Here is a 27,350-nt window from a genome sequence, read left to right as displayed (position 1 = left end):
ATATAAAATCACTGAGGAAGAAGAAGAAGAAGGAAGTTGAGGCCGAAGGGAGTTCGCGCAAAATTAAACGATTTTCGTTGTCCTCTCGTCACATTTCTGGCTGTACAATGGATTGGAAGGGAGATAACGGCGTAAGTTTAACTTTACAGTGATTCTTGATTGAAGAGGAAGGGAATACTTGCTTTCTATTTAGAGCGGTGCTAAAATAGCCATCATATCTAGCTAGGTAGCTAGTTAGCCTAAGGTTGGACGCTTCATGAATTGGCAGCAAGTTTGGGGAAATGCCATTGAGAAGAGGTAGCAGTCAAGCATGTCAAGGCAGATGGATAGCTAATAACTAAACTAGCACTGATCAGTAGGAATGTAATGTTAGATTACCAACAACATTTCAGACAACTGTCATCGTCTATGCAACTGACGTTATTCAGTATAGCTACTGTAGTTAGGTTGATTAGGTAGCTGTATGTGTGTATCGTAGAACTGGGAAACTGTATTAGGTAGTTAACTTTCTAACAAGGCTGCAGTAACTATCTTAACTAGGTCTATCAACTGGTGGCTGTTTCCCAGATATGGGATCAAGTCACGGATGTGTATAATTTGTGAAACGTTCAAACGGGAATCTTTTCTAAAAACGTAGGAAAGTACAAGGTTGCCAACAAACAACGCATATAGTACAGAGTAGCATGATCAATTCACCTAGTTAACTAGCTGCCGAATAGGCATCAACTCACCACGTAGCTGGTAAAAACCTCTTAAGGATCCTTCCATAAAAAATCACCTAAAATGACATACCCAAATCTAACTGCCTGTATCTCAGGCCATGAAGCAATGATATGCATTTTCTTGTTACCATTTGAAAGGAAACACTTTAAAGTTTGTGGAAATGTTGGAGAATATAACACAATAGATCTGGTGAAGGATCATCCAAAGAAAAAACAACTGTTTTTTGTACCATCTTTGAAATGCAAGGAAAGGCCATAATGTATTATTCCAGGCTGGGTGCCGTTTAGGTTTTGACCACTAGATGGCAGCAGTGCATGTACACTTTTGTTTTAGGCTGATCCAATGACATTTACATTTAAGTCATTTAGCAGACGCTCTTATCCAGAGCGACTTACAAATTGGTGCATTCACCTTATGACCTCCAGTGGAACAGTAGTGCATCTAAATCTTTTCAGGGGAGGGGGTGAGAGGGATTACTTTATCCTATCCTAGGTATTCCTTAAAGAGGTGGGGTTTCAGGTGTCTCCGGAAGGTGGTGATTGACTCCGCTGTCCTGGCGTCGTGAGGGAGTTTGTTCCACCATTGGGGGGCCAGAGCAGCGAACAGTTTTGACTGGGCTGAGCGGGAACTGTACTTCCTCAGTGGTAGGGAGGCGAGCAGGCCAGAGGTGGATGAACGCAGTGCCCTTGTTTGGGTGTAGGGCCTGATCAGAGCCTGGAGGTACTGAGGTGCCGTTCCCCTCACAGCTCCGTAGGCAAGCACCATGGTCTTGTAGCGGATGCGAGCTTCAACTGGAAGCCAGTGGAGGGAGCGGAGGAGCGGGGTGACGTGAGAGAACTTGGGAAGGTTGAACACCAGACGGGCTGCCCAAATGTGCCTAATTTGTTTATTAATAACTTCATGTTCAAAATTGTGCACTCTCCTAAAACAATAGCATGGCATTATTTCACTGTAATAGCTACTGTAAATTGGACAGTGCAGTTAGATTAACAATAATTTAAGCTTTCTGCCTATATCAGATATGTCTATGTCCTGGGAAATGTTCTTGTTACTTACAACCTCATGCTAATCGCATTAGCCTACATTAGCTTAACCGTCCTGTGGACATGACACTGATCCCGAAGAAGTTCATGTTTGTCCATAGGCTACCAGAGTGGGGACAGACATTTTTCAGAGTAAACATGGTGAGTGAAAAACGTAATTAAATAGCCCACTCCCTACCTGGTATTTTATTATGCTGCTATACAACCTTTTATGCATTGTTTGTTGGCAACCATTGTTTGTTGGCAACAAATTCCTGTTGGAACGCAACACAAATTATACCCAGCCATTGTAATTATTTTTCCAGTCACTAGGTCCGTCTCTCAAGTCGAGTCCCAGGAAGAATGGGTCGAGTTAAGGCCAAGTCGTGCATTAAAAAAATCTATTCATGCAATGACTTGTTCAACTTCAAGTCTGTGTCATTATTGAAGCTACCACAAAGCCCTTTTCATTATTTTGTCTACAACATATTATGTAAGAATTATTTTTTACAAGAAATTCCAAATGCAAGTTTAATAAGTAAATGATTACAAAAATAAATTGCCTACCAAAATATCATGTTCCTGCCAACCTAGTGTGTCGCACTCTGTAGGCTATAGCCTTGAAATAATTGAAATAGGCCATAAAATATAGCCTTAGTAATTCTTAGGCTACCTATCTGGTTCCTGACCTATTTAGTGTTTATATGCTGTATAAACACTAAAACCCATTTTTCCCAGTATTCTTGACCTCTCTCCTGCTGAGTTCTTAAAGCAAAGGTCAATACGCTCCATGTGGTGTATTTCTTCTACAATGTCTATCCATTGTGTCACTGTGGGAGGGTCTTTTTGTAGCCATTTCCTAGTGATAGCCTTTTTACTGGCTGCCAGGACCCGTAGTCACCTTTTTTAAAGAAAAGTATACTACAGTACACAGTAGAGCACATGAGTTGAGTAAATTAATGTACTATACTCTACTACTGAACTATACTGTGCTTTACTGTACTGCGCTAAACATTTACATTTAAGTCATTTAGCAGACGCTCTTATCCAGAGCGACTTACAAATTGGTGCGTTCACCTTATGACATCCAGTGGATCAGCCACTTTACAATAGTGCATCTAAATCTTTTAAGGGGGGTGAGAAGGATTACTTTATCCTATCCTAGGTATTCCTTAAAGAGGTGGGGTTTCAGGTGTCTCCGGAAGGTGGTGATTGACTCCGCTGTCCTGGCGTCGTGAGGGAGTTTGTTCCACCATTGGGGGGCCAGAGCAGCGAACAGTTTTGACTGGGCTGAGCGGGAACTGTACTTCCTCAGTGGTAGGGAGGCGAGCAGGCCAGAGGTGGATGAACGCAGTGCCCTTGTTTGGGTGTAGGGCCTGATCAGAGCCTGGAGGTACTGAGGTGCCGTTCCCCTCACAGCTCCGTAGGCAAGCACCATGGTCTTGTAGCGGATGCGAGCTTCAACTGGAAGCCAGTGGAGAGAGCGGAGGAGCGGGGTGACGTGAGAGAACTTGGGAAGGTTGAACACCAGACGGGCTGCGGCGTTCTGGATGAGTTGTAGGGGTTTAATGGCACAGGCAGGGAGCCCAGCCAACAGCGAGTTGCAGTAATCCAGACGGGAGATGACAAGTGCCTGGATTAGGACCTGCACCGCTTCCTGTGTGAGGCAGGGTCGTACTCTGCGGATGTTGTAGAGCATGAACCTACAGGAACGGGCCACCGCCTTGATGTTAGTTGAGAACGACAGGGTGTTGTCCAGGATCACGCCAAGGTTCTTAGCGCTCTGGGAGGAGGACACAATGGAGTTGTCAACCGTGATGGCGAGATCATGGAACGGGCAGTCCTTCCCGGGAGGAAGAGCAGCTCCGTCTTGCCGAGGTTCAGCTTGAGGTGGTGATCCGTCATCCACACTGATATGTCTGCCAGACATGCAGAGATGCGATTCGCCACCTGGTCATCAGAAGGGGAAAGGAGAAGATTAATTGTGTGTCGTCTGCATAGCAATGATAGGAGAGACCATGTGAGGTTATGACAGAGCCAAGTGACTTGGTGTATAGCGAGAATAGGAGAGGGCCTAGAACAGAGCCCTGGGGGACGCCAGTGGTGAGAGCGCGTGGTGAGGAGACAGATTCTCGCCACGCCACCTGGTAGGAGCGACCTGTCAGGTAGGACGCAATCCAAGCGTGGGCCGCGCCGGAGATGCCCAACTCGGAGAGGGTGGAGAGGAGGATCTGATGGTTCACAGTATCGAAGGCAGCCGATAGGTCTAGAAGGATGAGAGCAGAGGAGAGAGAGTTAGCTTTAGCAGTGCGGAGCGCCTCCGTGATACAGAGAAGAGCAGTCTCAGTTGAATGACTAGTCTTGAAACCTGACTGATTTGGATCAAGAAGGTCATTCTGAGAGAGATAGCGGGAGAGCTGGCCAAGGATGGCACGTTCAAGAGTTTTGGAGAGAAAAGAAAGAAGGGATACTGGTCTGTAGTTGTTGACATCGGAGGGATCGAGTGTAGGTTTTTTCAGAAGGGGTGCAACTCTCGCTCTCTTGAAGACGGAAGGGACGTAGCCAGCGGTCAGGGATGAGTTGATGAGCGAGGTGAGGTAAGGGAGAAGGTCTCCGGAAATGGTCTGGAGAGGAGGGGATAGGGTCAAGCGGGCAGGTTGTTGGGCGGCCGGCCGTCACAAGACGCGAGATTTCATCTGGAGAGAGAGGGGAGAAAGAGGTCAGAGCACAGGGTAGGGCAGTGTGAGCAGAACCAGCGGTGTCGTTTGACTTAGCAAACGAGGATCGGATGTCGTTGACCTTCTTTTCAAAATGGTTGACAAAGTCATCTGCAGAGAGGGAGGAGGGGGGGGATTCAGGAGGGAGGAGAAGGTGGCAAAGAGCTTCCTAGGGTTAGAGGCAGATGCTTGGAATTTAGAGTGGTAGAAAGTGGCTTTAGCAGCAGAGACAGAAGAGGAAAATGTAGAGAGGAGGGAGTGAAAGGATGCCAGGTCCGCAGGGAGGCGAGTTTTCCTCCATTTCTGCTCGGTTGCCCGGAGGCCTGTTCTGTGAGCTCGCAATGAGTCGTCGAGCCACGGAGCGGGAGGGGAGGACCGAGCCGGCCTGGAGGATAGGGGACATAGAGAGTCAAAGGATGCAGAAAGGGAGGAGAGGAGGGTTAAGGAGGCAGAATCAGGAGATAGGTTGGAGAAGGTTTGAGCAGAGGGAAGAGATGATAGGATGGAAGAGGAGAGAGTAGCGGGGGAGAGAGAGCGAAGGTTGGGACGGCGCGATACCATCCGAGTAGGGGCAGTGTGGGAAGTGTTGGATGAGAGCGAGAGGGAAAAGGATACTAGGTAGTGGTCGGAGACTTGGAGGGGAGTTGCAATGAGGTTAGTGGAAGAACAGCATCTAGTAAAGATGAGGTCGAGCGTATTGCCTGCCTTGTGAGTAGGGGGAAGGTGAGAGGGTGAGGTCAAAGAGGAGAGGAGTAGAAAGAAGGAGGCAGAGAGGAATGAGTCAAAGGTAGACGTGGGGAGGTTAAAGTCGCCCAGAACTGTGAGAGGTGAGCCGTCCTCAGGAAAGGAGCTTATCAAGGCATCAAGCTCATTGATGAACTCTCCGAGGGAACCTGGAGGGCGATAAATGATAAGGATGTTAAGCTTGAAAGGGCTGGTAACTGTGACAGCATGGAATTCAAAGGAGGCGAAAGACAGATGGGTAAGGGGAGAAAGAGAGAATGACCACTTGGGAGAGATGAGGATCCCGGTGCCACCACCCCGCTGACCAGAAGCTCTCGGGGTGTGCGAGAACACGTGGGCGGACGAAGAGAGAGCAGTAGGAGTAGCAGTGTTATCTGTGGTGATCCATGTTTCCGTCAGTGCCAAGAAGTCGAGGACTGGAGGAGGCATAGGCTGAGATGAACTCTGCCTTGTTGGCCGCAGATCGGCAGTTCCAGAGGCTACCGGAGACCTGGAACTCCACGTGGGTCGTGCGCGCTGGGACCACCAGATTAGGGTGGCGCGGCCACGCGGTGTGGAGCGTTTGTATGGTCTGTGCAGAGAGGAGAGAACAGGGATAGACAGACACATAGTTGACAGGCTACAGAAGAGGCTACGCTAATGCAAAGGAGATTGGAATGACAAGTGGACTACACGTCTCGAATGTTCAGAAAGTTAAGCTTACGTAGCAAGAATCTTATTGACTAAAATGATTAAAATGATACAGTACTGCTGAAGTAGGCTAGCTGGCAGTGGCTGCGTTGTTGACTTTGTAGGCTAGTTGGCAGTGGCTGCGTTGTTGACACTACACTAATCAAGTCGTTCCGTTGAGTGTGATAGTTTCTACAGTGCTGCTATTCGGGGGCTAGCTGGCTAGCTAGCAGTGTTGATTACGTTGCGTTAAAAGAACGACAATAGCTGGCTAGCTAACCTAGAAAATCGCTCTAGACTACACAATTATCTTTGATACAAAGACGGCTATGTAGCTAGCTATGTAGCTAGCTACGATCAAACAAATCAACCGTTGTACTGTAATGAAATGAAATGAAAATGTGATACTACCTGTGGAGCGAAGCGGAATGCAACCGGGTTGTTGAGTGAGGAAGTTCTATTCGGTAGACGTTGGCTAGCTGTTGGCTAGCTAGCAGTGTCTCCTACGTTAAGGACGACAAATAGCTGGCTAGCTAACCTCTGTAAATTAAGATAATCACTCTAAGACCACACACTCTAAACTACACAATTATCTTGGATACGAAGACAGCAAAGACAACTATGTAGCTAGCTAACACTACACTAATCAAGTCGTTCAGTTGAGTGTAATAGTTTTTACAGTGCTGCTATTCGATAGACGGTGGACGTTTGCTAGCTGGCTAGCTGCTGGGCAGATAGCAGTGTAGACTACGTTAGGACGACGAAATACGATAATTACGCAATTATCTTTGATACAAAGACGGCTATGTAGCTAGCTAAGAAGAAATTGCTAAGATTAGACAAATCAAACCGTTGTACTATAATGAAATGTAATGAAAAGTTATACTACCTGCAGACCGAAGTGCGGATGCGACCACTCGCTCCAACCCGGAAGTGTTATGAACTGTGCTGTACTTTGATGTCCAAACGTGTGAAAAATAAACATTTATAATTGGTTCAGATTTTGCTGGACCAACAACCTATTTGGTCTTGTTTGGGGGCAAAGCTCATTAACATAATTGCCAGTGTGTAGAATAATACCCACATATGCAAAGGAGGATATTGCATATATATATATACCTTTTGTATACCTATTTAGGATTCATTTCCATGAAGAGAATGACATTCATATCCATAATTATGCATTTCTGTGGAGTACAGATCAGGGACCCATGATTAAATTCTGTTATCACAATTCCGTTACTGGGTGTAAATCCACTTCACTTACTGTAGTTAACCAAAATAATAGATTAGTCATAGCTGGTGCCCCATTTCATTCTGCAAACATTGTTGAATCTTAATTCGGGGATTTAACTGAATGTTTGGAAAACTTGGACAGATTTTTTTTTTTTTAACTGAGGGATATTTTACCGAAATTCTGTTCGCACACTTTGCAGCTGCACAGTTCTTGCAGTAAATGTTTTTTTGTAAAATCTTCAGTGTAAGTTGTTCAAAGTAGTCCTTGTACATGGAGTTTTAATGGTTTGTTAAACTTTGAAATCAATGTTTTTTTGTTTGGCATACATTTGAGTCTCAGTACAATTCCATTTACCATAGAATCGCCTAAATGCCATAAATTGTCTGTCTTTTTCTTAAACAATTGGGAGGAACCAGAAAGATCAGGCTACTGGAATTCTTTGCAGTTTGTTTTTTTTCATGATTTTGTCTTTTTTTATCACCTGCCCAATGGGTCAACCTCAGAGCACGCTCAACTTGCATGACTGCTCAGTTCAAATGCCCCAGGCAGTAGGCCAACCCTTAATGTCAATCACTGCGTACCATCTATTTGCAAGTCAGGCAAACTTACCAAAATCGAGAATTTCCATCTACAGTTGATAATGTACCCATTCTCTCTTTTTGTGTATTTGACAGGTTCACAACCATGACAGTTGCCAAGGCCACGGGGGTCACTCGCATGGGCCTGCGGTGCATGGATTCGGGGGTCACGGCGGTGGTTTGGCGCACGGGTTCATGCCTGCTTTCCATGGCCAATTTGGCCCACGAGCTGACCAGATGATAGACCCCACTCAGCAGCCCAAGAAACGGTCGCATATGGATGACAGCAGCAGCTGGGACATTGTCAAAGCAACACAGTAAGATTCACCACTGTTGTGTCTCATATTAAACCCTATAAATTCCCACTCAATGCAATTGTTCTGATCCCAGCCCCATAGCTCAGGTCAAAAGTAGTGCACTATATGGGTAATATAGTTTCATTTGAAATCACCCCTTGAGATCCACAAAGCAGTAGTGATCAGAGCAGTAAGAATTGCCAAATGGCAATACTGAGGACTGAATAGCTTTCAGGGATTGCAAACTTGTCACTCTTTGGCGATATTCATCTACGTGAATCGTGTAGATCTGTAAATAAAAAATAAAAAAAACATTGCGGGTGACTCTCGCAAACAGATCTTCTCCCTGTGTGATCACTACCTTCTCTGGAGACTGTCCGCATGCACTCCACGCAACAAACTTGTTTCCTTACTGGGAATTTTGGAGTGCAACCTGTATTCAAAATTGTGCTGTAATTATAGTTGATAGATGCAAATTATAGTTGCTTGTATGTTTTCTATAGCCCAAATGATTACACACGGAAGTTATTAACTATAACCAGCTGACTTTAGCTTGCTATTTGTTTGAGACACATGCTCTTGAATACAGGGTCGGTGTCATTTCAACCATTAGCGGTTTCCATTAACTTGTGCAGTGCTCAAACACTATTTTGCAAAACCTAGTGTTGAATAAAAATGTAGTGTTTGAAGTGTTTCCATTACTCATTTAGACAAATTACACGTTAATAGTCGACAGCCTGTATGCCCTCCCATCAACATTGCCTTCAGAAAGTATTCATACCCCTGGACTTTTTCCACATGTTGTTGGGTTACATCCTGAATCTAAAATTTGATTGCATTGAGATTTTTTTTGTAACTGGCCTACACACAATACCCCATCATTTCAAAGTGGAATTATGTTTTTAGAATAAAAAGGAACATCTGAAATGTCTTGTTTCAATAAGTATTCAACCTTAAGCACAGGAGTAAATATGTGACTAATAACATTTTATTTTATTTGTTAAGCACATGCGCCGAAAACAACCAGTGTAGATCTTACTGTGAAATGCTTACTTACAAGCCCTTAACCAACAATGCAGTTGTAAGAAAAATAAGAGTTAAGAAAATATTTACTTAAATAAACGAAGTATATTAAAAAAAAAACATGATGCTATATACAGGGGGTACTGGTACATTTAACATTTACATTACATTTAAGTCATTTAGCAGACGCTCTTATCCAGAGCGACTTACAGGACAGTAGATCTCCAGGAAGAGGGGCTGATAACCTACAGGACAGTAGATCTCCAGGAAGAGGGTTGGGCTGATAACTTACAGGACAGTAGATCTCCAGGAAGAGGGTTGGGCTGATAACCTACAGGACAGTAGATCTCCAGGAAGAGGGTTGGGCTGATAACCTACAGGACAGTAGATCTCCAGGAAGAGGGTTGGGCTGATAACCTACAGGAGAGTAGATCTCCAGGAAGAGGGTTGGGCTGATAACCTACAGGACAGTAGATCTCCAGGAAGAGGGTTGGGCTGATAACCTACAGGACAGTAGATCTCCAGGAAGAGGGTTGGGCTGATAACCTACAGGACAGTAGATCTCCAGGAAGAGGGTTGGGCTGATAACCTACAGGACAGTAGATCTCCAGGAAGAGGGTTGGGCTGATAACCTACAGGACAGTAGATCCCCAGGAAGAGGGCCGGGCCGCCCTGGCCTACAGGACAGCAGATCCCCAGGAAGAGGGTTGGGCTGATAACCTACAGGACAGTAGATCTCCAGGAAGAGGGCTGGCCCTTTTGATTAACTGTTCAGCAGTCTTATTGCTGGAGGGGGGGTAAAAGCTATTAAGGAGCATTTTGGTCCTAGACTTGGTACTGCTTGCCGTGCCGTAGCAGAGCGAACCGCCTCTGACTAGGGTGGCTGGAGTCTTTGACAATTTCTAGGGCCTTCCTCTGACACTGCCTGGTATAGAGGTCCTGGATTGCAGGAAGCTTGGCCCCATTGATGTACTGGGACGTACGCACTACCCTCTGTAGCGCCTTGTGGTCAGATGCCGAGCAATTGCCATACCAGGCAGTGATGCAACTAGTCAGGATGCTCTCGATGGTGCAGCTGTATAACTTTTTGAGGACCCATGCCAAATCTTTTCAGTCTCCTGAGGGGGAATAGGCATTGTCATGCCCTCTTCACAAATGTCTTGGTGTGTTTGGACCATGATCATTTTTTGGTGATGTGGGCACCAAGGAACTTGAAGCTCTCGACCTGCTCCACTACAGCCCTGTCGATGTGAATGGGGGCATGCTAGGCCCTCCTTTTCCTGTAGACCATGACAAATTATGGTGTTGGAGTTGTGCTTGGCCATGCAGTCGTGGGTGAACAGGGAGTACAGGAGGGGACCAAGCACGCACCCCTGAGGGGCCCCCGTGTTAAGGATCAGCGTGGAAGATGTGTTGTTGCCTTCCCTTACCACCCAGGGGTGGCCTGTCAGGAAGTCAAAGATCCAGTTGAGGCGTTTAGTCCTAGGGTCCTTTAGCTTAATGATGAGCTTTGAGGTCACTATGGTGTTGAAAGCTTAGCTGTAGTCAATAAACAGGACTCGTAAGTCACATAAGTTGCATGGGTTCACTCTGCAAGAATAGGGTTAAAAAATATTTTTTTAATGACTACCTTTTCTCTGTACCCCACACATCCAATTATCTGTGAGGTCCCTCAGTCGAGGAGTGAATTTCAAACAACGATTAAACCACAAAGACCAGGGAGGTTTTCTAATGTCTCGCAAAGAAGGGCACCTATTGGTAGATGGGTATAAATAAATTAAAAGTAGAAATTGAATATCCCTTTGAGGATGGTGAAGTTATTTATTACACTTTTGGATGGTGTATCAATACACCCAGTCACTACAACGATACAGGTGTTCTTCCTAACTCAGTTGCAGAAGTGGAAATGGACCGCTCTAGGATTTTACCATGGGGCCAATGTGACAGTTTAATGGCTGTGATAGGAGAAAACGGATAAACAACATTGTAGTTACTACACAATACTAACATAAGTGACAGTGACAAGAAGGAAGCCTGTACAGATGACACATATTCCAAAACGTGTATCCTGTTTGCAACAAGGCACTAGACTAATCCTGAAAAAAAATGTAGCAAAGCAATAACCTTTTTTGTTCTAAATAATAAAAAAATATGTTTGGAGCAAATCCACTAAAACACTTTACTGATTACCTTTCAGCAGGACAATACCTGAAAACACAAGGCCAAATATACACTGGAGTTGCTTACCATGAAGACGGGGAATATTCCTCAGTGGCAGAGTTACAGTTTTGACTTAAATCCCAGAGAGGTAAAACTCAGTTTCACAATTCCTGACATTTAATCATAGTAAAAACTCCCTGTCTTAGGTCAGTTAGGATCACCACTTTTATTTTAAGAATGTGAAATGTCAGAATAATAATAGAGTGATTTATTTCAGCTTTTCTTTCATCACATTCCCAGTGGGTCAGAAGTTTACATGCGCTCAATTAATATTTGGTAGCATTGCCTTTAAATTGATTAACTTGGGTCAAACGTTTCGGGTAGCCTTCAACAAGCTTCCCACAATAGTTTGGGTGAATTTTGGCCCATTCCTCCTGACAGAGCTGGTGTAACTGAGTCAGGTTTGTTAGCCTCCTTTGTCGCACACTCTTTTTCAGTTCTGCCCATAAATGTTCTATGGGATTGAGGTCAGGGCTTTGATGGCCACTCCAATACATTGAATTTGTTGTCCTTAAGCCATTTTGCCACAACTTTGGAAGATTGCTTGGGGTCATTGTCCATTTGGAAGACCCATTTGCGACCAAGCTTTCACTTCCTGACTGATGTCTTGAGAGTTCGCTTCAATATAACTATATCATTTTCCTACCTCATGATGCCATCTATTTTGTGAAGTACACTAGTCCCTCCTGCAGCAAAGCACCCCCACCACATGATGCTGCAACGCCCGAGCTTCAAAGTTGGGATGGTGTTCTTTGGCTTGCAAGCCTCTCCCTTTTTCCTCCAAACAACAATGGTCATTATGGCCAAACAGTTCTGTTTTTGTTTCATCAGACCAGATGACATTTCTCCAAAAAGTACAGTCTTTGTCCCCATGTGCGGTTGCAAACCGTAGTCTGGCTTTTTATGGCGGTTTTGGAGCAGTGGTGTCTGTCTTGTTGAGCGGCCTTTCAGGTTATGTTGATATAGGACTCGCTTTACTGTGGATATATATACTTTTGTACCTATTTCTTCCAGCATCTTCACAAGGTCCTTTGCTGTTCTGTGATTTGATTTGCACTTTTTGCATCAAAGTACGCTCATCTCTAGGAGACAGAACGTGTCTCCTTCCTGAGTGGTATGATAGCTGCGTGGTCCCATGGTGTTTATACTTGAGTACTATTTTTTTGTACGGATGAACGTGGTACCTTCAGGCGTTTGGAAATTGCTCCCAAGGATGAACCAGACTTGTGGAGGTCTACACATTTTTCTGAGGTCTTGGCTGATTTCTTTTGATTTTCCCAGGTGGTCAAGTGGAGGCACTGAGTTTGAAGGTAGGCCTTGAAATACATCCACAGGTACACCTCCAATGGACTCAAATGATGTCAATTAGCCTATCAGAAACTTCTAAAGCCATGACATAATTTTCTGGAATTTTCCAAGCTGTTTAAAGGCACAGTCAACTTAGTGTATGTAAACTTCTGACCCACTGGAATTGTGACACAGTGAAATAATCTGTCTGTAAAGAATTGTTGAAAAAAATATTTCTGTCATACACAAAGTAGATGTCCTAACCGACTTGCCAAAACTATAGTTTGTTAACAAGACATTTTTGGAGTGGATTAAATGGACTAAACCAGATTTGCCAGTTCTTGCTGTGAGATGTTACCCCACAAATCCACCAAGGCACCTGCAAGTTCCTGGACATTTCTGAGGGGGAATGGCCCTAGCCCTCACCCTCAATCCAACAGGTCCCAGGCGTGCTCAATGGGATTGAGATCCGGGCTCTTCCCTGGCCATGGCAGAACACTTACATTCCTGTCTTGCAGGAAATCACGCACAGAACAAGCAGTATGGCTGGTGGCATTGTCATGCTGGACGGTCATGTCAGGATGAGCCTGCAGGAAGGGTACCACATGAGGGAGAAGGATGTCTTCCCTGTAAAGCACAGCGTTGAGATTGCCTGCAATGACGACAAGCTCAGTCCGATGATGCTGTGACACACCGCCCCAGACCATGATGGACCCTCCACCCATAAAACGTTCCCGCTCCAGAGTACAGGCCTCGGTGTAACGCTCATTCCTTCGACGATAAACGTGACTCCGACCATCACCCGTGGTGAGACAAAACCCAGACTCGTCAGTGAAGAGCACTTTTTGCCAGTCCTGTCTGGGCCAGCGACGGTGGGTTTGTGCCGATAGGTGACGTTATTTCTGGTGAGGACCTGCCTTACAACAGGCCTACAAGCCCCCAGTCCAGCCTCTCTCGGCTTATTGCGGACAGTCTGAGCACTGATGGAGGGATTGTGCGTTCCTGGTGTAAATCTTTGTTAGTAGTTGTTGCCGTCCTGTACCTGTCCCGCAGGTGTGATGTTCGGATGTACCGATCCTGTGTAGGTGTTGTTACACGTGGTCTGCCACTGCGGGGACAATCAGCTGTCCGTTCTGTCTCCCTGTAACGCTGTCTTAGGCGTCTCACAGTACTGACATTGTAATTTCTGGCCCTGGCCACATCTGCAGTCCTCACGCCTCCCTGCAGCATGCCTAAGTCACATTCCCGCAGATGAGCAGGGACCCTGGGCATCATTCTTTTTGTGTTTTTCAGAGTCAGTAGAAAGGCCTCTTTAGTGTCCTAAGTTTTCATAACTTTGACCTTAATTGCCTACCGTCTGTAAGCTGTTTGTGTCTTAATGATTGTTCCACAGGTGACTGTTCATTTTTTTATGGTTCATTGAGCAAGCATGGGAAACAGTGTTTAGACTCTTTACAATGAAGATATGTGAAGTTATTTGGATTTTTATGAATGATCTTTGAAAGACAGGGTCCTGAAAAAGGGACATTTCTTTTTTTTGCTGAGTTTACATATGAGATGGGTGATGTAATATTTACAAACAATTAAAGTGACTACAATACTGTAGAATAGTATAGATTAATGCAAGATACGAAGACATTTATTAAAGTGGCTAGTGTTTCATTTCCTAGTGATTCCTAATCTGTCTATAGGCAGCAGCCTCTGTTGTGCTGGAGATGGCTGTTTTAACATTCAGTCGTGTAGTAGAGAATACAATACAGTATATACATATGAAATGGGTGACGCAATATGTAAACACAATTTAAAAGTGACGGATACCGTAGAATAGTGTGGAGTGTGGTTTATACATATGAGACGGGTAATGCTAGATACTGAACATTGTTAAAGTGGCTAGTGATCCCTAATCTATGTCTATAGGCAGCTGCCTCTAATGTGCTCGTGATGGCTGTTTTGCAGTCTGATGTCAGGCAATGCATTCCGTGAAGAGTTGTTCATAATCTAGACCTCGTTTGAAATGTTTCAAGAAATAATCGTACAGTAATCTGCAGCACTCAGTCATGTTGTCAACAAGGCAGCATGATGCATAGTTCAGATAACATACATCTCTTATCCAAAAAATATACTACCGTTCAAAAGTTTGGGGTCACTTAGAAATGTCCTTGTTTTGGGAAAAAAGTTAAGTGTTGTCTTTTTTAAAGTAACATCAAATTGATCAGAAATACAGTGTAGACAGTAATGTTCTAAATGGCTATTGTAGCTGGAAACTGCAGATTTCTTTTATGTACGCATACGTAGATATTCCAGAGGCCCATTATCAGCAACCATCACTCATGTGTTCCAATGGCATGTTGTGTTTGCTAATCCAAGTTGATCTTTTTTTAAAGGCTAATTGATCATTAGAAATCCCTTTTGCAATTGTTAGCACTGTTGAAAACTGTTGTGCTGATTTTAAAGAAGCCATAAAACTGGCCTTTAGACTAGTTGAGTATCTGGAGCATCAACATTTGTGGGTTCAATTACAGGCTTCAAAATGGCAAGAAACAAAGAACTGAAGGCTATTCTATGTGAGAAATTGCCAAGAAACTGAAGATCTGGTACAACGCTGTGTACTACTCCCTTCAAAGGACAGTGGACACTGGCTCTAACCAGAATAGAGTGGGAGGCCCTAGTGCACAACTGAGCAAGAGGACAAGTACATTAGTGTCTAGTTTGAGAAACCGACGCCTCACAAGTCCTCAACTGGAAGCTTCATTAAATAGTACCCGCAACACACCAGTCTCAACGTCAACAGTGAAGAGGTGACTCTGGGATGCTGGCCTTCTAGGCAGAGTTCCTCTGTCCAGTATCTGTATTTGCATTCTTTTGCCTATCTTAATCTTTGGTGAATGGCACGACAATGGGCCTCAGGATCTCGTCACAGTGATCTCTACCTCAGGATCTCGTCGTCTGTGTATTCAAATGACCATTAATTTTTTTTTATGCAATTGCGTTTGTTGTCCGTAGCTTATGCCTGCCCATACCATAACCTGTGGTGGAAATTCTAACCAAGCGAGAGAGACTTTATTTCTTCAAACAATCATTTTTTAATATGGTTTTAATTATTGCAATACTGAAGCTGGTCATAGACCACGCTTAAGTGTTTGCCGAGAGCCCAACGAGCAGAACTGAGCCACAGTATTTTATAGTTAAGGGACATCCTCCTGAATAAGTGACAAACTGCAGATGTCTGAAATAGGTCAAAGGTTAGGATTAGTATGTGAGAAAGGAGTATCCCCCAGCCAGATAGCGTTTACTGTGAAGACTCTTCCAATTGTGTGGAAACCAGGGTTTGGCCCCTAAGACGAGGTTCCTCCCATCAGCCGTCCACACCAGAGACATCTCCTCCCTGGTAGGTCACAGTATACAAACACCAACTCATTCTATGGAATGCAGGCTGTAGGTTTTCTCTCCAAGCCATCATAAATCAATTGCCAGCACCAAGCCCAAGAGGCCCAACTCAGTCCCACAGACACAGATGAGAGAGTACTGAGAAACCTTATTCGATGCATAAATAGTATTAAACATAAATTACATGGATTTTCTACCATAAACGCCACTTTCACCTTGGGGCACTCTGTTCACAACATTGACATCAGCAAACTGCTCGCCCACAAGACACGGTACACGTGGTTGCTGGGTTGTGAGGCCGGTTGGACGTACTACCAAATTCTCTAAAATGTCGTTGGCGGCGGCTTATGGTAGAGTAATTAACATTAAATGAAATTATCTGGCAACAGCTCTGGTGGACATTCCTGCAGTCAGCATGCCAGTTGCGCACTCCCTCATTGCACACTCCCTCATAACTTTTGTGTGTGATAAAACTGAACATTTTAGAGTGGCCTTTTGTCCCCTGCACACGGTGCACCTGTATAATAATCACATTGTTTAAGCAGCTTCTTGATATGCCACACCTGTCAGGTGAATGGATTATCTAGGCAAAGGAGAAATTCTCACGAACCGGGATTTGTGTTTTATGGAACATTTGGAACATTTCTGAGATCTTTTATTTCAATGCCTGAAACATGGGACCAACACTTTACATGATGCATTTATCTTTTGTTCAGTGTAGTTTTTATTGGGAAGTGAGATTGCTTTTGATTTTAAAAAACGTATCACTTTTGCATGTGAAAATACCGAATACTAGTGTTTAACCTACATCACTTTTGTTTTAAGACGACTTTGCTGTTAGCCAGAATAGGGCACCTGGCTCATGGCAGGCTGCCCGCTACGCCTGCCCAGGCTGGCTTAAACGAATCCCCTCCTTGATACCAACAAATAATGGTGTTTCTCATATCAAAATTAATGACTGAGCACAGAATGCAACCTTATGCGTTCTACAAATAGAATATCAAACAGAGTTCAGAGTGATGTCGTTCAGAATGAGTTCTCCATAAATTGTCACACGTGACTCAGCTGCTTTAATCAGTCTGTTGTTTCTGCGCATTGCCATCAGTTTTTAAAATGTTATTTAGCCATGATGATGAGTGGGCTGTGCAGAGAGTGATGGGTTTTCTTAGTTGTTGGAGCGGTTGCGCAAAGTGGATACTTTTTTATTTTGCTTGTAAGACCAAACGGGTCAGTCTGACTTTGCTTTCACGCTGTCTCTTGAGTTCCACTGCCAAAGAGGAAACCGGAGCACCGTGACAGTCGTGCTTGAGCTTTTACATCACTTAAAACCGTGCTTTTCTAACCCAAGCCACTCAAGTTATGCTCTATATTACCGGAGCTACTGTACTTTCGTCCCTTTCTATGCGAGTTGGTGCACATTTTATATAATTTTATAAACCATGTTGCGGGGCCGTTTTAAACCACTAGAGGGCTGCGAATTTCTGGTTTGATAAACGACTTTCTTTAGTCGTGTTACCTTGGCTCTGCACAAATTTGGATGGCACAGGGAAATTGATAACTTACTCAGGGATGTGCATATGCCTTATTTATATAATTCTAAGCTAAATCAGGTGTTCCTTAAATTCTGTTTGGTGCCAACATTTTAGTCATTTATTAGATGCTTTTAACCAGAGCGACTTACATGGGTGACTGCATACATTTTCATACTTCTATTTCTCTACACTGGTCCCACATGAGACCATGTGTTTGGTTTTGTTCCTGTGAAAATCCTGCATCCTTCCGGTCAACTTCTCTCTCAAACTCAACATTTCTGTTCTCCAACCAGACCATGTAAATGTCATTGTAGTCAAGCATGCTAATAACTAGCATAACTTTTCTGACCAAATGCAGAAAAGCCATGGCATCAATTTATGAACATGACTAAATACTTACCCCTAGTGTCAGTACATAGATAGGACATGACAGAATCTTGTAGCTTACCACTCTAGTTGTAAAAATGGTAACCTCATTTAGTGTACCAGATTTTCCTTTTGATTCATGCTTATATTCCAGTACACCTTCCAGAATATTTGACCAGGGATAGATCAATGGATAGAAAGTTGTATTCTATGTGCGAGTGGATCGATTTTCAATATCTTGTCCCCTGTGCTTGGATTCTAGGTTTGGTATCCTGGACCGATGTAAGGAACTGGTGGAGGCTGGTTACGATGTGAGGCAGCCTGACAAGGAGAATGTCTCCCTCTTGCACTGGGCAGCCATTAACAACCGTGCAGAGGTGGTCAAGTAAGGGCTCTACATCAAACATGTGTCTGATTTTAGGAATGTAGTTTTACATTTAGATTTTGAATGTGGAGTTTGTTTCTTACAAACAACAAGCCAACGTCATTCCCAAAGAGGAACCCATGCTAAGCGGAAGATTCCTGTGCAAAGACATTGGTAGGTGTATTTTTAAGATGACCGTTCAATGCTCTTTCGTAGGTATTATATATCCAAAGGGGCTGCCATAGACCAGCTAGGTGGTGACCTGAACTCCACACCCCTGCATTGGGCCATAAGGTAATTGCTTTGTTGGTAGGCAAGGTCACCCCTCTCTCCCTCTCTATCCACCCTTACAGTTTCGGTCAAATATATTGGCACCCTTACATGATTTACTATTTCTTCTCAGATACGTTTAAATGGAAAACTTGCATTGTTCACAAGTGTATTTGTTTGATCGATCCACTTCAAAGTTAAAAAAAAAATGGCCTGGACTAAATTATTCAAATGAATTTGGTTGGAGGCAAGTTCTCATTTACTGTGTCATAGAGCCAAACAGGGAAATGGTTCCAATCATTTTTTCCATTGGGGATTTTTTTTTAGAAGCGCTTAAAATAAGGGCTGTGTTTCGTGCACGCTTACCCTGGTGTGACGTTTGGTGCTTACCCTGGTGTGACGTTTGGTGCTTACCCTGGTGTGACGTTTGGTGCTTACCCTGGTGTGACGTTTGTTGCTTACCCTGGTGTGACGTTTGGTGCTTACCCTGGCGTGACGTTTTGATAACCAGGGAAATCTCTCTCGGACAAGGGGACTTTTATCATTATATTTGCCTATATTTATCATCAAAGTAGACCTCATGCAAGACTACAATTCCGTGCAAGCTCCTGCACGTCATCTCTAGCTGACACCTTTGCTAACAGCTATTGTCAATTTAAAACTTGCACAAGACAGTTCACATAATTGTCCATTTTATTCGTTACTACATTTAGCTAACATTAGATTGTGAATCCAGAGATTCTTACCTTTGCCTCAATTCGGCAGTCTCGTCCAGATCATTGCATTTATAGTCCTTTATGGTAGCCACATTAGCAACAAATTAGCGGTTCATTTTTTTATTGATAAGTCACCTTATCCTAGAGAGATTTACATGGTTATCAAAACGTCACGCCAGGGTAAGCACCAAACGTCACGCCAGGGTAAGCACCAAACGTCACGCCAAAAAGCACCAAACGTCACGCCAGGGTAAGCACCAAACGTCACGCCAGGGTAAGCACCAAGCAATGCAGGTGTAGAAGCACGAGATCCGAGATATGAATTGTGTTATGGGATACATATCAATATGGTTTGGTGATTTTATGTTTGGTTGTCTGTGGACAGGCAGGGCCACCTCTCCATGGTGATCCAGCTGCTGCGGTACGGAGCAGACCCGTCTATGGCAGACGGGGAGGGCTACCGCAGCCTGCATCTGGCAATCCTCTTCCAACACATGCCCATAGCAGCCTACCTCATGGCCAAGGGACAGGTGAGACTCTTTCTCTCTTGCTCTCTTTTCCTCTCTCAGCCACATTCATTCTCGCTTTTATTCTTGTGCTTTCTCATCCTTACTTTCTCTTTTATTCTCCCTTCAGTCGAACATGCCCTTTTTTTTTCAATGAGTGTTTATTTTCTATTTTTTCTGTTGTAGGAAGTTGACCTTCCTGACTCAAATGGGCAGACAGCCCTGATGTTGGCAGCACAGAAAATCATTGGGTACGTTTCCTTGCAACCCAAGGATTATTTGTTTCTTTTCCATGTATTCTTACAATAACATATGTCCTCAATAACTGGCCTATTAGGCTGTTTTGGTAATGTACTAGTTAAAAAGGTCATGGTTAGTGTTAGGGTGGGGATATCTGAAGTCAATAAACGAATAATTGAATGCAGGCCCGAGCCCACTAACTTCCTGATGAAATGCAATGCGTCGGTGAGTGCGGTGGACAAAGTGAACAGGAACTCTCCCCTGCACTGTGCCGTGCTGGCGGGAAACGTGGACGCTGCACACGTCCTGTTGGAGGCCGGGGCTAGCGTGGATGCCGAGAACGCCGAAGTGAGAACCTACTCAGACTCTCTCTCACACACACACACACTAATTAATCCTATCATAAATGTGAGCTCCTGGAGGACACTGGCTGCCATATTGCGATGGGTTGTCTTCACACACAGTTACACACCTCGGGTTGGGGGAGGGGGTTATAAATTAGTAGACTAAATTGATACATGCATCATACTCAGGATGTTACTAACATATAAGGCTCTGAGATACATGTGTTGGCCTATTTTAAAAGTTGAACATGTGCATATTTATTTGCTATCGTAAATCAAATTTTATTGGTCATATACACATGTTTAGCAGATGTTAATGTGAGTGTAGCGAAATGCTTGTGCTTCTAGTTCCGACAGTGCAGTAATATCTAACAAGTAATCTAACAAATTCACAATGACTACCTTATACACACAAATGTAAAGGGATGAATAAGAAAATGTACATATAAATGGATGAGCGATGGCCCTAGTGACTATAGTGTGTGAGGTTAACTTAGGATTGCGAGTGTGACGGTGTGACTGTGTTGCGTTTGTCTCCTCAGGGTCACACTCCCATAGACCTGGCCCATCAGGTGCACAGCCCCCTGCTCATCCACATGCTCAACCACATCAAGCAGGAGAGGATACGCTCCAGCTCCCGCTGCCTGCGCCTAGTTAACCGATACAGGGTATGGACACCACGAACACACTTTTCCTCTGCCTATGTTACTTCAACACACAGGGTGTGTGGGGCACTACACTTTCGTATCCTCAACAAATGTCTATGAGAGATGTTAACCCATATTTCCAGTATTGTGTGTGCGACAGCATAAGGGAGAACAATGATTAACCTCTTGCTTAAAATAGAGATCCCAACGCTGCAGTTTTCCTCGCATTTTGGTTGACATTAATACTAGTATTTCTCTTTTTAAAGATGATTTATGTGATTATCTCTCTGTGTCCTGGTCTCTGTTTAGGTGTGTCTTCAGTTTATGTTCAGCGTTGCTGTGCTGGGCAGTTTGGGAGCGATCGCTGACTTGAGCTCAGAATCCTGGCTGCTAAAAGGGGTTCTGCTGGCCTGTGTGATGGCTGTGGTCAACCTGGCCCAACGGTGAGAACGCACATTGGCCTGCCCGTGGTCAATCCAGTAGACGAGACCACACACCATCACAGCGGTTAGGGTTGATCAGCTGTTATGAGTGTTCTTCAACTGCTAGTTAACTGAGATGCATTGAGAGATCCGCAGTGCACCCCATGTCGAGAGCTCTGCTGGTATTACTAGGGACCTCCCGCAAGATGGCGCTCACATACTGACTAGTAGTAGCCTGCTTTTATTCATACTGTCCGTGCTTGGTTCTGTCAAATCTCCCTGGGCAGTCGTTTGCTGACACGACTGCTCATTAAGTAGAAAATGTAGTCTCTAGGAGCATTTATGGCACAACTCATTTTTAATTTTCATTCAAGACTTCTATTAGTTGAAACAATGTTATAACGTATACAATAAGTGTGTGTGTGCACTTGCAGGCAGTTGGCGAGCCAGGCCCTGCAGTCGCTGGTTCCTGCTACAGCTCTCATGGCGTCAGTCTTCTGGATGCTGGTCACCTGGTGCCTGTGGTTCCTGCCTGATATCCTTTAACACAGGTCCTCTACTGACACTCGCACTCCAACCCAGCACAGCACTCTACATTCTGTATTTGCCTGGCATGTGACACTGTACTAAATAAACACTCAAAAAGCTCCCCTGTCATTGACTGTCCTAGTCCATCTCGGTCTAGTTCAATCCAGCCCATTCTAGTCCAGCCTAACCAAGCCCATCTCTTTAAGGAGAGCCGGAGCTCCTTCCTCCTTGCATATTTTATCAGATGGCAGGTAGGCGGGGTACAGTGTATACAGGGGAGACCGCATGAAAGTATAGGGTTCGGGTGGTATTTTCTACCCATGCTGCTATGGGCAATATGTGCTTGAGAGGCTGCAGCACTATCGCTGCGCCACGCTTTTGCGCCAAGTACATCTCGGTCCAGTGTCATGGTTTAAGTGTTAAAGTAGTTCATGCAATATACTGTGTTTCATACCCATACAATTCAAATCTGGACCTGTCAGTTGTGTTTTCTTTGTTCTTCCCCTCTAATCAGGGACTTATTTAGTCCTGGGACACTAGGTGGGTGCAATTGAATTATCAGGTAGAACATGACTTCCAGGGTAGGTTGGAATACACCTACTGTATTTGGTGTGACGTTATGTCCTTAACCCGTCTCCCTACATTGTCCCAGTGCCACGGTACAGGTGTTGTTCACTTTCAACGCCACAGCTCTGCTCTACTACTACCTCCGCTCCTGTAGGACTGACCCCGGCATCGTCAAGGCAACCGAGGAAGAGAAAAAGATGGTAAGGAGCAGGACATCGGGAGAGGCGTTGTTCCATCACTATTGTTTAAAAAAAAGACTGCTAGAAAAACATTATGGACAGGTCACAACATTTACCTGGGTCAGGCTCGAGGGGTAGTTGGCATGTGACATAGCTGCCTATCTACTTCAATGACATGGATGTGATTTTGATCTTGTTGGTCTTCCGTGTCTCCAACAGAATGTGGTGTTGCTGGCAGAGGCGGGCTGCTTGGACCCCAGGATCTTCTGCACTTCCTGTATGGTAAGCCACAAGGACCAAAGTAGGCCGGTCACATTCCAACACATTTACTCAAACCATAGCTATTAGCGGGATACTGAAGACTTCCAATTAACAAATATATTTTTGCTGAAGCTTTCACATGTTAGGAAATGTGGTGATATGAAGAACTGCTGATTGGTTGTTGTTTTTCGGTTATGCAGATGAAGAAGCCAATGAGGGCAAATCACTGCTTCTCCTGTGACGCCTGCGTGGCAAAACAGGATCATCACTCCATCTGGATCAATGGCTGCATAGGTAACTAAAACCACAGAGCTTATACATTTGTCTACCGTATATTATAGATATAGTTTGTAGGATAATCTACCCTAAGCCTCAATAGGCACTAATAGGTTTGTGTAGTGGAATACAATCATTGTAGTGGCAGTCAACTAGTATTTGAACACTTGGAAATATAGTATTCTAAGATTAGCTGACTCAAATAGACAGCCAGCATTAGCCACTTTGTCAGCACCAGAGTTATACGTTTTAATGACCAAGTTTCGGTCTTCTTTCCACCCATCCTTACTTCCTTCAGGTGCCAGGAATCACCACTTCTTTGTTCTCTTCCTGCTCTCTCTCTGCCTGATGGGAGCGTGGATGTTCTACGGATGTCTCATGTGTGAGTGACAGTCTCAATTAGTCACGTAGACAATAGTACTTTATTGCACTTTATTTGTGTACATTCTTAAGTAAATGCATTATCTTCTTGCCTGACATTCTCATGTGTGTTGCCAGACTGGTCAAAGCACTGTCCGCTGCACTACCAGGAGGAGGGTGTGTGGGGAGTTATCTCTGCCCTGGTGGGCTGTTCTTCCTGGGTACTGGGCATCTTCTGTCTAGCTTTCTTCCATACCGCCTGGGCTTCCATACTACTGGTCATACAGCTCTACCAGGTAACTGTGTGTGTGTTTTCAGAGGTCGACCGATTATGATTTTTCAACGCCGATAGCGATTATTGGAGGACCAAAAAAATGCCGATACCGATTAATCTGCCAATGTATATATTTATTTGTAATAATGACAATTACAACAATACTGAATGAACACTTTTATTTTAACTTGATATAATACATAAATAAAATCTATTTAGTCTCAAATAAATAATGAAACGTGTTCAATTTGGTTGAAATAATGTAAAAACAGTGTTGGAGAAGAAAGTAAAAGTGCAATATGTGCCATGTAAAAAAAGCTAACGTTTAAGTTCCTTGCTCAGAACATGAACGTATGAAAGCTGGTGGTTCCTTTTAACATGAGTCTTCAATATTCCCAGTTAATACGTTTTAGGTTGTAGTTATAGGAATTATAGGACTATTTCTCTCTGTACCATTTGTATTTCATATACCTTTGACTATTGGATGTTCTTATAGGCACTATAGTATTGCCAGCCTAATCTCGGGAGTTGATAGGCTTGAAGTCATGAACAGGGCTGTGCTTCAAGCATTGCTAAAAGCTGCTCGCAAACGCAGGAAACTTGCTGTTTGAATGAATGCTTACGAGCCTGCTGCTGCCTACCACCGCTTAGACTGCTCTATCAAATATCAAATCATAGACATAATTATGATATAATATAAACACAGAAATATGTGCCTTATGTCATTAATATGGTAAAAAATATGGAAACTATAATTTCGAAAACAAAACGTTTATTCTTTCAGTGAAATATGGAACCGTTCCGTATTTTATCGAACGGGTGGCATCCCTAAGTCTAAATATTGCTGTTACATTGCACAACCTTCAATGTTATGTCATAATTATGTAAAATTCTGGCAAATTAATTACGTACGGTCTTTGTTAGGAAGGAATGGTCTTCACACAGTTTGCAACGAGCCAGGCAGCCCAAACTGCTTGCACAGAGTCAGGGTATATAATATTGCCTGCTAACATTAATTTATTTTCACTAAATATGCAGGTTTAAAAATATATACTTGTGTATTGATTTTAAGAAAGGCATTGATGTTTATGGTTAGGTACACTGGTGTAATGATTGTGCTTTTTACACGAATGCGCTTTTGTTAAATCACCCGTTTGGCGAAGATGAAGTAGGCTGTGATTCGATGATAAATGAACAGGCACTGCATTGATTATATGCAACGCAGGACAGTTAAACTAGTCATATCATCAACCATTTGTAGTTAACTAGTGATTATGTTAAGATTGTTTTTTTATAAGATCAGTTTAATGCTAGCTAGCACCTTACTGTGGCTCCTTGCCAAGGTAATCGGTCGACCTCTACTGTGTGTGTGTGTATGTAGTAGCTAAATGATGCTACAATAAAACCTCCACTGCTACAACTGTAAGTATGTTGTATTTGAATAACGTCTTGAAACGCTGTTGTCTCAGAGCTGTAAAAGAACTACTGCATTACTATGTGCACTCGCGCTACATACACTATTTGATTTTCTCGTTTTGCTCGAGCTGCCATTGTTTTTCCTGTGTATTTCTTTCGATTTGCTCAGAATCAAACGCTGCGTGTATTATTCATGATTGATGTGTTGAAGCCGTCTTGCTGCTCCGCCTTCCCCAGGGGGTCCCCCCTGCTGGGGCCCCACTCACACTGAGATGTCTCTCACTGCCTTAATGATGCCGGGCTGGGAGGAGCGCTGAACTGCTATTTGCTTTAGTCTTTTTTTAGGAAATATTTAAACGAATGCATTATTTATCGTTTTATCATTTTTTTACGACTTGTAAGCCGAAGTGACAATTTGGAGGCATAGTGGCATTTCTATTTTAGTTAGACGTGTGTCTGTGTGTCTGTCTGAATAGATTGCGTTCTACGGCCTGACCACCGCAGAGAGGGCAAACCTGATGCTTCGCCAGAGGAAACTCCCACAATCCATCTCCCTCAGACAGAACCCTTACAAGTAAGTGGTCTTCATCAGGCTAACCTGCCGATTCTGTTTACTTGGTGACGAAAGCAATAAGCAGTGTTCCCTCACACTATTTAGGTTTGTAGCCCAGTGCTTCTCTTTCACTTTATCCATTCTTCTTTTTTCTCTCCCTCTCCCTCCATAGTTTGGGTGTGGTGCGTAACCTGGTGTCATTCTTCCAGCTGCGTTGCTGTGGGCTGTTCAAGCCCGCCATGGTCGACTGGACCCAGCAATACCCACCTGGCCGAGACCACATGATGTTCGGCCACCCCGACATCGTCTGACCCCACAGGGTCAGAGGGCAGCTAGGGCTGGGTCCACGGTCGTTCTGGACCAAACGGATTAAGCTTATTTATTTTTTAATCTTTTGTAAATTTTGGACAGCCTGTGAAGAAACACCACTATAAAGGGAAATAGCATGGAGGAAGTTGTACTGACTTTAAAAAAAAAAAATTGTATGTGTTTGCTTTTTGTACAGACTACTGCTGCCTTATGCTGGTATATATTAATGAGGGGGAAAAAGGAACATTTGAAATATAATTTGTGTGAAGTCAAATTAGCCTTAAGATGGCTTAAATTGTATATTAAGTTAGTCAGTGTTTTTATGAATATAAATATAGTTATATTTTGATCCATGTGTTTTTTATGAAGAATGATCTTTTAAATGTCTGTTTTGCAGTGTTCGCAAGAGGCTGTGAGTGTTTTTAGATTGAAGGACCAACACCGTAGACAGTTTAAGCAAAGCATTGCTTTGTCAGTCACTGAACTCTTTTGATTGGAGCATGCAGTGCATACAGTTTCTCTAGAGCAGTTTTTCTAATACTGGTACTGTACCTCCTAAGTATGCTCATTTTCTATCCAGCATCTCTCGACAGTGGACACACAAACCATTGCTGTTTCCGATTCCCTCTCCCAGAGGTGTGTGTGCTCGTTCACACCCCCTTGTGTATTTAGAAGGAATGAACGGGTGGAAGAAATATGGTTGACAGTGTACTGTTGGCAGTGCTTTTACATCCATTAAGGGTGAACTAATGCCCACTATTGGGAGAAGGCAAGGAATCAGAACTTAACCCATATCTCAACAATCCAATATCCAACCACCATCCTAAGAACTATGCTCTTCTCTTTCAGCCTTAAAGCAACTGTCTGAGATTTCCAGTCATTTCGATTAATGACAAACTGTCTTATGTTATCGTAACCAAAACGAAAGACCCATTACTCCATTAGTTATGTTTTTATTATCATATTAGGACTTTATATGCTAATGTATAGCTTCAAGTCATGCTAAGAAATGTTCTCGTGGAATATCATTCCGACAGATAGAAATCAAGTGATATTTCCATGTGTAAATGTCATGGGATACATTTGATTCACTGTTTACATTTTTGTGTTGAAGTCACACTGATGGTATGCAAGTCTTACAGGGTGTGGCTTTGATGAGACTGGACAGTTTTTTTTATTATGTTTGACCTGAAATGTCATGTGATGATATTAGCATCCAAGCTATGTTGCTTTTTTTCTGCATAACCACATGAAGTAATGTGCCATTGTAACCTGCTGCACTGGATATTGGAATAAAGCATTGCAAGTTGGTTTTTA

General features: G+C 43.7%; 1 protein-coding gene across 1 annotated transcript; it reads left to right on the top strand.

The window, feature by feature from the left end:
- Nucleotides 1-27,350, top strand: LOC115112048 (putative palmitoyltransferase ZDHHC13). Its single transcript, XM_065011803.1, has 17 exons — nucleotides 1-131; nucleotides 7,787-8,007; nucleotides 18,064-18,186; nucleotides 18,382-18,459; nucleotides 19,537-19,681; nucleotides 19,844-19,908; nucleotides 20,083-20,245; nucleotides 20,784-20,909; nucleotides 21,198-21,331; nucleotides 21,745-21,847; nucleotides 22,483-22,605; nucleotides 22,804-22,866; nucleotides 23,046-23,139; nucleotides 23,420-23,503; nucleotides 23,620-23,777; nucleotides 25,648-25,745; nucleotides 25,897-27,350. The coding sequence occupies exons 1-17, from the start codon at nucleotides 108-110 to the stop codon at nucleotides 26,033-26,035; spliced, it is 1,941 nt and encodes a 646-aa protein (XP_064867875.1). The 5' UTR covers nucleotides 1-107; the 3' UTR covers nucleotides 26,036-27,350.

This window comes from Oncorhynchus nerka, linkage group LG27 (genome assembly GCF_034236695.1).
Source record: "Oncorhynchus nerka isolate Pitt River linkage group LG27, Oner_Uvic_2.0, whole genome shotgun sequence".
In the NCBI taxonomy this organism is placed as follows: Eukaryota; Metazoa; Chordata; class Actinopteri; order Salmoniformes; family Salmonidae; genus Oncorhynchus; species Oncorhynchus nerka.
This window is presented reverse-complemented; position numbering and strand designations above follow the sequence as displayed.

Excerpts from the sequence above, each read along its gene's own strand:
- LOC115112048 (XM_065011803.1), top strand. The coding sequence starts at position 108 with ATGGATTGGAAGGGAGATAACGGC. Across the intron at positions 22,867-23,045 it reads TCTTCTGCACTTCCTGTATG|ATGAAGAAGCCAATGAGGGC; the intron begins GTAAGCCACAAG and ends TCGGTTATGCAG. Across the intron at positions 23,140-23,419 it reads CTGGATCAATGGCTGCATAG|GTGCCAGGAATCACCACTTC; the intron begins GTAACTAAAACC and ends TACTTCCTTCAG.